The sequence below is a fragment of the Aethalodelphis obliquidens genome, unplaced genomic scaffold (genome assembly GCF_003676395.1).
Source record: "Aethalodelphis obliquidens isolate GAN/ISIS:26980383/991018 unplaced genomic scaffold, ASM367639v1 scaffold13, whole genome shotgun sequence".
NCBI classification, from domain to species: Eukaryota; Metazoa; Chordata; class Mammalia; order Artiodactyla; family Delphinidae; genus Aethalodelphis; species Aethalodelphis obliquidens.
The window spans coordinates 12,694,286-12,706,903 of record NW_020837957.1 but is presented as its reverse complement, the minus strand read 5'-3'; the positions used below and the strand labels follow the sequence as shown (position 1 = coordinate 12,706,903).

General features: G+C 36.9%; 1 protein-coding gene across 1 annotated transcript in view; it reads right to left on the bottom strand.

Moving 5' to 3' along the window:
- Positions 1 to 12,618, bottom strand: part of MSH4 (mutS homolog 4) — a 97,603-nt gene that overhangs the window by 43,908 nt on the left and 41,077 nt on the right. Inside the window, exon 9 of the mRNA XM_027114100.1 lies at positions 8,679 to 8,753. Within this exon, the coding sequence (XP_026969901.1) occupies positions 8,679 to 8,753 (75 nt within the window). The remainder of the gene's footprint in view (positions 1 to 8,678; positions 8,754 to 12,618) is intronic.

The following is a 12,618-nucleotide window of genomic DNA, read 5'->3' as shown; positions in this document are numbered from 1 at the left end:
AGAAAAATAATACTTACATACCAATAAAAACTAGAAATGCATAAGAGCATAAAGAAAAACATTTAAATCACTCATTATTCTACCACCCTTCCAAAGATAAATACTCTTAAGTATTATGACATATTTCCTGTCCCTTTTTCAAATCAAAAAATTTATATCATTACATGCTCCTTTTCTCCCCCAACTATTTAAAAATAGATGAAAAAAAATCACCATTCTGTAACCATTGGAGTTACTTCAGGTAAAAGTCATTAATAACTAACAAAATCAATGGGTGAAAGTTTGACAAGAAACAGTATATTTACACAGTCTCACGGTATCTCTCCACAGATTACTTATAAATTTATAGTGAAGTAATTAATCAAAGTTATTATCACCAAGAAGGGAAAGAAAAATGACATCATGTGCCTCCTGATGTAATACACTGAGAAAGATACAACATTGCTCATAGAGTATTATTGCCAAATATGGGTAAGCAGAATTTAATCATGAGGAAACAATCACGCAAACTGAGGAATATCTTATTAAACAACTGACCCGGCACCTGTGGCCGCTGGTTTCCCTGCACATTTGGCACCGCCAGGGCTCTCGTGATCCAAGCAGTCATACCACCTCTGCACCTAGTCCTCACAGGGGCAGACCAAGAGCTCCAAGGCAGCCTCAGGACCAGACTCCTGTGGGTGGACCACATGCAGAGGTGGGGATAAAACCAAAGCTGAATCCCAGGGATGGGGTGACTAAAGAAGAAGATCTAAAATCTTTCCATCAGCTGTACAAGCTGCAGATCAAACCCCCACAATCAGCTAGGAAGACCCTGTTTTTATGGAATATCTGAGTAGACAATGAGTGTTCCCACAAATGAAAACGGTCTAGCTCTGGCAGCTGTGGACTTTGGGGGCAAGCACACGCAGGAACTGGGCCAGATCAGAGACTGAGTGGTCCCCACAGGGCACACACCAGGTCCAGAGACCAGCCCAGAGGCAGAGGAGGGCCTCTTGGGGAGGCGGAGGTGAGCTGCGGCTCACGGCATGTAAGGACACTAACAGCGGAGACTCCAGGGAAACATAATTATTACTATTAATTTTATTACATTTTGATTCATTCTGTTGTTGGCTCTAGCTTTTTTTTCTTTCTTTCATTTTGTTTGTTGTTGTTTTAGTTTTTTTTTTTAAATTCAGTCTTCTGGGATCTCCATGGTTTATAAAATATTTTTATTTTTTTATACATTTCTATTTTTACTTTGCTTTTATGTTGTTCTGTGTTCTTTTCCCTTATTTTTTTCTTCCTCTTTTCTTTAATATATTTTTCTGTTTTTCTTTTTTTTATATTTCCATTTCTACTTTGCTTTTCTGTTGCCTGTTTTTTCCCTTTTTATTATTTTTAAATCGTTTTTATCAGTTTATTCTGTTTCCTTGCTTTATTCTTCATTGGCACACTGTTTTGTTTTTGTTTTTAGGTTATGTGTTTATGTTAGTTTTAATCCTAATTGTTTGATTTCATTTTTGAGTTCTTGTATTTTTCTGGTTGTTCTCTTGATTTTTGTTTTATTTGGCTCTGTTTTGTTTCTTGCACGTGTGTGTGTTTTCTTGTTTCTGTTTTTGTTTGTTTGATTTTGTTTTTACAATTTCTCCAGGGTTCTGTTTGCCTTTTTTTCTTTAATACATTTTCTATTTGTTAAAATATATTTTTATTTCTACATTACTTTTCTGTTGTTCTTTTTTCCCTTTTCTCTTTTTCATTTTTTTTTTACATCATTTTTGTCAGCTTGTTTTGTTTCTTTGCTTCATTCTTCCGTTAGAATTCTGCTTTGGTTTTATTTTTTGGTTTTGGGTTTTTGTCAGCTTTCCTCTTAATTGTTTGATTTCATTCTTTGGTTCTTCTGTTTGTCTGGTTGTTCTCTTGCTATTTGATTTATTTGGTTCTTTTATTTTGTTTTTTGTTTTCTATTTATTTTGTTTCTTTTCTGTGTGTGCGGCATGTTTCCTTGTTTCTGTTTCCATTTGTTTGATTTTACTTTTTACCATTTGTCTGGGGTTTTGTTAGTCTTTTTTTCTTTTTATCCCCTTTATTGCCAGGATGAGAGACTTGCAGTGTCCTGGTTCCTCGACCAGAAGATGGGCCTGAGGCTCTGGAGTAGCAGCACCGAGTCCAGGATGCTGGACCATGAGAGAATTCCCGGTCCCAGGGAAGATTAACTGCCAAGAGCTCTCACTGAGGCCTCTATCTGAATCCAAGACCCAGGTCCACCCAAGTGCCAGCAGCTCCCAGCACTGGACATGTCATACCAAACAACAAACAAGACAGGAACACAAACCCACCCATCAGCACACAGACTACATCAAGTCATACTAAGCTAACAGACAGCCCAAAACAAATCATCTGACGTGGCCCTGCTCATCAGAGGGAAAAGACTCAGCTCCACCCACTAGAATGCAAGCACCAGTCCCTCCCATCAGGAAGCCTACACAAGACACTGGACCAACACCACCACTGGGGGCAGAGAACAGAAATAAGAGGAACTGTGACCCTGTAGCCTAGGGAAAAGAGACCTTAAATACTGTATAATAGACAAAATAAGAAGACAGAGAAATATATTACAGACAAAGGAGCAAGATAAATATGCACAAGACCAAGTAAATGAAGGGGAAATAGGCAAACTAACTGAAAAAGAATTCAGAGTAATGATAGTAAACATGATCCAAAATCTTGAAAATAGAAGACAGAAAATACAAGAAATGTTTAACAAGGACCTAGAAGAACTAAAGAGCAAACAAACATTAATGAACAACACAAAAACTGAAATAAAATACACTCTAGAAGGAATCAATAACAGAATAACTGAGGGAGAAGAACGGACTAGAGAGCTGGAAGATAAAATGGTGGAAATAAATGTCACAGAGCAGAGTAAAGAAAAAAGAATGAAGAGAATGGAGGACAGTCTCCAAGACCTCTGGGACAACATTAAGCACACCAACATTCAAATTATAGGCGTCCCAGAAGAAGAAGAAAAAAGAAATGGGGCTGAAAATATTTGAAGAGATTATAGTTGAAAAATTCCCCAACATGGGACAGGAAATAGCCACCCAAGTACAGGAAGCACAGAGAGTCCCATACAGGATAAACCCAAGGAGAAACATGCCGAGACACATATTAATCGAGCTAACAAAAATTAAACACAAAGAAAAAATATTAAAAGCAACAAGGGAAAAGCAACAAAAAACATACAAGGGAATCCTCATAAGATTAACAGCTGATATTTCAGCAGAAACTCTACAGACCAGAAGGCAGTGGGAAGATATATTTAAAGTGGTGAAAGGGAAAAACCTACAACCAAGATTACTCTACCCAGCAAGGATCACATTCAGAATCGATGGAGAAATCAAAAGCTTTACAGACAAGCAAGTTAAGAGAATTCAGCAACACCAAACCAGCTTTACAACAAATGCTAAAGGAACTTCTCTAGGCAAGAAACACAAGAGGAGGAAATGACTTACAAAAACAAACCCAGAACAATTAAGATAATGGTACTAGGAACAAACATTTCAATAATTACCTTAAATGTAAATGGATTAAATGCCTCAACCAAAGGACCCAGACTTGCTGAAAGGATACAAAAACGAGACCCATATATATGCTGTCTACAAGAGACACACTTCAGAACAAGGGACACATACAAACTGAAAGTAAAGGGATGGAAAAAAGATATTCCATGAAAATGGAAATCAAAAGATAGCTGGAGTAGCAATACTCATATCAGACAAAATAAACTTTAAAATAAAGACTATTACAAGAGACAAGGAAGGACACTACATAATGATCAAGGGACCAATCCAAGAAGAAGATTTAACAATTGCAAATATCTAAGAACCCAACATAGGAGCACCTTGATACATAAAGCAAATGCTAACAGCCATAAAAGGGGAAATCAACAGTAACACAATCATAGTAGGTGACTTTAACACCCCACTTTCACCAATGGACAGATCATCCAAACAGAAAATAAATAAGGAAAAAAAAGCTTTAAATGACACATTAAACAAGATGGACTTAATTGATATTTATAGGACATTCCATCCAAACACAATAGAATACACTTTCTTCTCAAGTGCTCATGGAACATTCTCCAGGATAAACCGTATCTTGGGTCACAAATCAAGCCTTGGTAAATTTAAGAAAATTGAAATCGTATCAAGTATCTTTTCCAACCACAACACTATGAGACTAGATATCAATTACAGGGAAAAAATCTGTAAAAAATACAAAGACATGGAGGCTAAGCAATATGTTACTAAACGACCAAGAGATCACTGAAGAAATCAAAAACAAAAAATACCTGGAAACAAATGACAATGAAAACATGACGACCCAAAACCAATGGGATGCAGCAAAAGCTGTTCTAAGAGGGAAGTTTATAGCAATACAATCCTACCTCAAGAAACAAGAAAAATCTCAAACAAACAACCTAACCTTACACCTAAAGCAATTAGAGAAAGAAGAACCAAAAAAACTCAAAGTTAGCAGAAGGAAAGAAATCATAAAGATCAGAATAGAAATAAATGAAAAAGAAATGAAGGAAACAATAGCAAAGACCAATAAAAATAAAAGCCGGTTCTGGGAGAAGATAACCAAAATTGATAAACCATTAGCCAGACTCATCAGGAAAAAAAGGGAGAAGACTCAAATCAACAGAATTAGAAATGAAAAAGGAGAAGTAACAACTGAAACTGCAGAAATACAAAGGATCATGAGAGACTACTACAAGAAACTATATGTCAATAAATGGGACAACCTGGAAGAAATGGACAAATTCTTAGAAATGCACAAACTTTCAAGACTGAACCAGGAAGAAATAGAAAACATGAACAAGCCAATCACAAGCACTGAAATTGAAACTGTGATTAAAAATCTTCCAACAAACAAAAGTCCAGGACCAGATGGCTTCACAGGCAAATTCTATCAAACATTTAGAGAAGAGCTAACACGTATCCCTCTCAAACTCTTCCAAAATATAGCAGAGGGAGGAACACTCCCAAACTCATTCTACGAGGCCACCATCACCCTGATACCAAAACCAGAAAAAGATGTCACAAAAAGAGAAAACTACAGGCCAATATCACTGAGGAACATAGATGCAAAAATCCTCAACAAAATGCTAGCAAACAGAATCCAACAGCACATTAAAAGGATCATACACCATGATCAAGTGGGGTTTATCCCTGGAATGCAAGGGATATATGCAATATATATTCAGTATATGCAAATCAATCAATGTGATATACCATATTAAGAAACTGAAGTATTAAAAACCGTATGATAATCTCAATAGATGCAGGAAAAGCTTTTGACAACATTCAGCACCCATTTACGATAAAAACTCTCCAGAAAGTGGGCATAGAGGGAACCTACCTCAACATGATAAAAGCCATATATGACAAACCTACAGCCAACATCATTCTCAATGGTGAAAAACTGAAAGCATTTCCTCTAAGATCAGGAACAAGACAAGGTTGCCCACTCTCACCACTATTATTCAACATAGTTTTGGAAGTTTTAGCCACAACAATCAGAGAAGAAAAAAAAATGAAATGAATCCAAATAGGATAAAAAGAAGTAAAACTGTCACTGTTTACAGATGACATGATACTATACATAGAAAATCCTAAAGATGCCACCAGAAAACTACTATAGCTAATCAATGAATTTGGTAAAGTAGCAGGATACAAAATTAATGCACAGAAACCTCTTGCATTCCTATACACTAACAACAAAAAATCAGAAAGAGAAATCAAGGAAACACTCCCATTTACCATTGCAACAAAAAGAATAAAATACCTAGGAATAAACTTACCTAAGGAGGCCAAAGACTTGTATGTAGAAAACTATATGACACTGATGAATGAAATCAAAGATGATACAAACAGATGGAAAGATATACCATGTTCTTGGATTGGAAGAATCAATATTGTGAAAGTGACTATACTACCCAAAGCATCTACAGATTCAGTGCAATCCCTGTCAAATTACCAATGGCATTTTTCACAGAACTAGAACAAAAAATTTGACAATTTGTATGGAAACACAAAAGACCTTGAATAGCCAAAGCAATACTGAGGAAGAAAAATGGAACTGTAGGAATCAGTCTCCTTGACTTCAGATATACTACAAAGCTATAGTAATCAAGACAGTATGGTACTGGCACGAAACAGAAATATAGATCAATGGAACAGGACCAAAAGCCCTGAGGTAAACCCACGGACATACAGTCACCTTATCTTTGGCAAAGGAGGCAAGAAAATACAATGTAGAAAAGATAGGCTCTTCAATAAGTGGTGCTAGGAAAAGTGGACAGCTACATGTAAAAGAATGAAATTAGAACACTCCCTAACACCATACACAAAAAAAAACTCAAAATGGATTAAAGACCTAAATGTAAGGCCAGACACTATAAAACTCTTAGAGGAAAACATAGGCAGAACACTCTATGACATAAATCACAGCAAGATCTTTCTTGACCCACCTCCTGGAGTAATGGAAATAAAATCAAAAGTAAACAAATGGGACCTAATTAAACTTCAAGCTTTGCACAGCAAAGGAAACCATAACAAGATGAAAAGATAACCCTCAGAATGGGAGAAAATATTTGCAGATGAAGCAAGTGACAAAGGATTAATCTCCAAAATATACAAGCAGCTCTGTAGCTCAATGTCAGAAAAAGAAAGAACCCAATCCAAAAATGAGCAGAAGACTAAATAGACATTTCTCCAAAGAAGACATACAGATTGCCAAGAAACACATGAAAAGATGCTCAACATCACTAATCACTAGAGAAGTGCAAACAACCACAATGAGGTATCTCTTCACACTGGTCACAATGGTCATCATCAAAAAATGTACAAACAATAAATGCTAGAGAGGGTGTGGAGAAAAAGGTTTCCTCCTACACTGTTGGTGGGAATGTAAATTGATACAGCCACTATGGAGGACAATATGGAGGTCCCTTAGAAAGCTAAAAATAGAATTACCATATGACCCAGAAATCCCACTACTGGGCATATACCCTGAGAAAACCATAATTCAAAAAGATACACGTACCACAATGTTCACTGCAGCATTGTTTACAATTGCCAGGACATGGAAGCAAGCTAAATGTCCATCAACACATGAATGGATAAAGATGATGTGGCACATATACACAATGGAATATTACTCAGCCATAAAAAGGAGCAAAATTGAGTTATGTGTACTGAGGTGGATGGACCTAGAGTGTCATACAGAGTGAAGCAAGTTAGTAAGAAAACAAGAAATATCGTATGCTAACACACATATATGGGATCTAAATAAATGGTACTGATGAAACTAGAGGCAGGGCAGGAATAAAGGTGCAAATGTAGAGAATGGACTTGAGGACAGAGAGGGGGAAGGGGAAGCTGAGACGAAGAGAGGGAGTATCACTGACATATATACACTACCAAATGTATATAATGGATGGCTAGTGGGAAGCTGCTGCATAGCACAGGGAGATCAGCTCGATGCTTTGTGACCATCTAGAGGGGTGAGATAGGGAGAGTGGGAGGGAGGCACAAGAGGGAGGGGGTATGGGGATATATGTACACTTATAGCTGACTCACTTTGTTGCACAACAGAAGCTAACACAACACTGGAAAGCAATTATATTCCAATAAAGATATTTAAAAAAAAAACTGACCCTTACTCTTCAAGATGTCAATATCACAAAAGGCAAAGAAAGGCTGAGAAACTTTTCACTTTAAAAAAGTGTAAAGGGGCTTCCCTGGTGGCACAGTGGTTGACAATCCGCCTGCCGATGCAGGGGACATGGGTTCGTGCCCCAGTCCGGGAAGATCCCACATGCCACGGAGCGGCTGGGCCCGTGAGCCATGGTCACTGAGCCTGCGCGTCCGGAGCCTGTGCTCCGCAACGGGAGAGGCCACAACAGTGAGAGGCCCACATACCGCAAAAAAAAAAAAAAAGTGTAAAGAAACTTGACATTAAATACAATGCATGGTCCTTGACTGGATCATGTACCAGGAAAAACAAAAATACCATAAAGAACAGTATTAGGACAACTGAAAAAATGTGAATATAGGCTATATATAATATGCAGTTGATCCTTGAACAACATGGGTTTGAACTGTGAGGGTCCAGTTATGGGTGGATTTTTTTCAATAGTACAATAAATACCACAATACTACGTGATCTGCAGTTAGTTGAATCTGCAGATATGGAACTGCAGATACAGAGGAACTGTGGATGTGGAGGAACTGAATATTCAAAGGGCCAACAATAAGTTATATGCAGAATTTCCACTACACGCAGGGTTGGTGTTCCTGACCCCCATGTTGTTCAAGGGTCAACTTAATAGTATTTTACCAATGTTAAATATCCTGAATTTTTAAATCATATTGTGGTTATGCAAGAGAACATCTTTTTTCTTAGGAGATATGCACTTTAGTATTTAGGTACTGCAACTTATTCTCAAATGGTTCAGTAAGGTAATAATAAGGACAATAATATGTGTGTGTGCTGTGTGTGGAAAGAGAGAGAATATGAGAATTCATTATACTATTCTTGCAACTTACTGTTTGAAATTTTTTCAAAACAAAAAGTTTAAAAACCTGATGCTAGACATGTTTTAAACAACATATACACATAAAAATTACCTTTAAAGGATCCACGAGTTCCAAGGTATGTTTTAGGTATATTAAATTTGTTATCTTTGATTCAGCTGCAGTAATCTATTAAGATAAAAATCCAAATGTGGACACCATAAATATTTAACACATTAATGGGTTTTCCTCTTGAACATTCTACACTTACATTTCCCATACATTTTTATTTATCAACCTCGGCAGGATAACAGCCTAGACAATGATTACAAATTACTGACCCATCATGATAAGCCTAATGCACTAGTCTCCTGTGAGTCTGACAGTGAGAAGAGTTCACCTCACTGTACCCAACTTTCATTTCTATATAAAACGCTTTGTGTCCAGCTTAACCCACAGTAGCAACAGGAGATACAATTCAATACTGAACAGCACTAAGAGACTAAGATTAATTTTAAAAGGCAGAAAAGACACTGATAAATGGATGATACTTGAAAAACTGAATCCAAACCTCCCAGATAGTTATAGAACATAAATTTCCCTCATCGGTTCCTGTTTATGCAAGTAAAACAATTTTCATAATTCCAGTGGTCCAAACTAATTATAGTTTTTCAAAATAAAGCAACATCAACATTCTAAATTTTATAAATAAATTTTTTGAAAATCAAATCATACCATCTCCAAAGCCAAACACTGGTACTAAACCTGGGGAAATGAGGAATGTTTGTGAATGGACTAATTTACCAATACTGACAAGGAGTTTTAGGATATTACAATTATGATGTAATATGCTTGATATAGAGCTGTTTTGTTATTTTTATTGAAATATAGTTGATTTATAATGTTGTACTAGTTTCAAGTATACAGCAAAGTGATTCAGTTTTACATATATATAAATATATCAAGAATATATAAAGATTAAATAATATGTAATACATATTCTTTTTTTACATTCTCTTCCATTATAGGTTATTACAAGATATTGAGTATAGTTCCGTGTGCTATTATAAGTAGGCCCTTGCTGGTTTTCTATTTTATATATATTAATGTGTATATTTTAATCCCAAACTCCTAATTTATCCCTCTCCCTCTCCCACTTAGTAACCACAAGTTTGTTTTCTATGTTTGTGAGTCCATTTCTGTTTTGTAAATAAGTTCATTGTGTCATTCTTTGGATTCCACATAAGCGATATCATATGGTATTTCTCTTTCTCTGTCTTGCTTACTTCACTTATCTTGATAATCTCTAGGTCCAACCATGTCGCAAATGGCGTAATTTCATTCTTTTTTATGGCTAATATTCCATTGCGTGTGTGTGTGTGTGTGTGTGTGTGTGTGTATGCGTGTGTATACATGACATCTTCTTTATCCATTCATCTGTCAATGGACACTTAGGTTGCTTCCATGTCTTGGCTACTGTTTTTTTTTTTTCTTTAAAATATTTATTTATTTATTTTTGGCTGCATTGGGTCTTCACTGCTGCACGTGGGCTCTCTCTAGCTGCAGCGAGTAGGGGTAACTCTGTTGCGGTGCATGGGCTTCTCATTGCAGTGGTTTATCTTGTTGCAGAGCACGGGCTCTAGGTGCGCGGGCTTCAGTAGTTGTGGCTTGCAGGCTCTAGAGCACAGGCTCAGTAGTTGTGGCGCACAGGCTTAGTTGCTCTGCGGCATGTGGGATCTTCCCAGACCAGGGCTCGAACCCATGTCCTCTGCACTGGCAGGTGGATTCTTAACCACTGTGCCACCAGGGAAGTCCCTTGGTGCATGTATCTTTTTTGAATTGTTTTTCTCCAGATATATGCCTAGTAGTGGGATTGCAGGATCATATGGTAGCTCTATTTTTAGTTTTTTAAGGAACCACCATACTGTTCTCCATAGCGGCTGTACCAATTCACATTCCCACCAACTGTGTAGGAGGGTTCCCTTTCCTCCACACCCTCTCCAGCATTTATTATTTGTAGACTTTCAATCATGGCCATTCTGACTGGTGTGAGGTGATACCTCACTGAAGTTTTGATTTCCATTTCTCTAATTAGCAATGTAATTAGCAATGTTCACGTGCTTTTTGGCCATCTGTATGTCTTCTTTGAGAAAATGTCTTTTTAGATCTTCTGTCCATTTTTAAAAAATATATTTATTTATTTATTTAGTCTGTGTTGGGTGTTAGTTGTGGCATGCAGGATATTTCATTGCAGCATGCAGGTTCTTCATTGCAGTGCACAGGCTTCTCTCTAGTTGTGGCATGCGGGCTCCAGAGCATGTGGGCTCTGTAGTTGTGGTGCATGGGCTCCAGAGAGCATGGGCTCTGTAGTTGCGGCACACGGGCTCTCTAGGTGTGGCGTGCAAGCCTAGTTGCCCTGCAGCGTGTGCGATCTTAGTTCCCTGACCAGGGATCAAACTGGCATCCCCTGCATTGCAAGGTGGATTCTTAACCACTGGACCACCAGGGAAGTCCCATTCTGCCCATTTTTTGATTGAACTGTTTGTTTTTTGATATTGAGCTGTATAAGCTGTTTGTATATTTTGGAGATTAATCCCTTGTCAGTCGCATCATTTGCAAATATTTTTCTTCCATTCTGTAAATTGTCTTTTTTTTTTATGGTTCCCTTTACTGCACAAAAACTTTTAAATTTAATTAGGTCCCATTTATTTATTTTTGGTTTTACTTCCATTACTCTAGGAGATGGATCCACAAAGATACTGCTGTGATTTATGTCAAAGTGTGTTCTGCCTATGTTTTCCTCTAAGAGTTTTATAGTACCTGGTCTTACATTTAGGTCTTTAATCCATTTTGAGTTTATTTTTCTATATGGTGTTAGAGAATATTCTAATTTCATTCTTTTACATGTAGGTGTCCAGTTTTCCCAGCACCACTTATTATTAAAAGACAGAAGAAACTGTCTTTTGTACATTACATATTCCTGCCTCCTCTGTCATAGATTAATTGACCATAAGTGCGTGGGTTTATCTCTGGGCTTTCTATCCTGTTCCATTGATCTATATATCTCTATTTTTGTACCAGTACCACACTGTTTTGATTACTGTAGCTTTGTAGTATAGTTTGAAGTCACGGAACCTGATTTCTCCAGCTCCACTTTTCTTTCTCAAAGATTGCTTTGGCTATTCAGGGTCTTTTGTGTTTCCATACAAAATTTTAAAAATTTTGTTCTAGTTCTGTGAAAAATGCCATTGGTAATATGATAAGGATTGCACTGAATTTGTAGATTGCCTTGGGTAGTATAGCTATTTTGACAATATTGATTTTTCCAATCCAAGAACATGGATATCTTTCCATCTGTTTGTGTCATCTTCAGTTTCTTTCATCAGTGTCTCATAGTTTTTGGAGTACAGGTCTGTTGCCTCCTTAGAAAGGTCTATTCCTGGTATTTTATCCTTTTTGATGTGATGGTAAATGGGACTGTTTCCTTAATTTCTCTTTCCGAACTTTCATTGTTAGTGTATAGAAATGCAACAGATTTCTGTGTATTACTTTTGTATACTACAACTTTAACAAATTCATTGATGAGCTCTAGTATCTTCAGGATTTTCTATGTCTGCTATCATGTCATCTGCAAACAAGTGACAGTTTTACTTCTTCTTTTCTAATTTGGATTCATTTCTTTTTCTTCTCTGATTGCCATGGCTAGGACTTCCAAAATGATGTTGAACAGAAGTGGTGAGAGTTGACATCCTTGTCTTGTTCCTGATCTTAGAGGAAATGCTTTCAGCTTTTCAACAGCTGTGGATTTGTCATATATGGCCTTTATAATATGTTGAGGTAGATTCTCTCTATGCCCATTTTCTGGAGAATTTCTATCATAAATGGATGTTGAATTTTATCAAAAGCTTTTTCTGCATCTATTGAGATGATCACATGGTTTTTATTCTTCATTTTGTTAATGTGGTAGCTCATACTGAATGATTTGTGGATACTGAAAAATCCTTGCATCCCTGGGATAAATCCCACTTGAATATGGTGTATGATCCTTTTAATG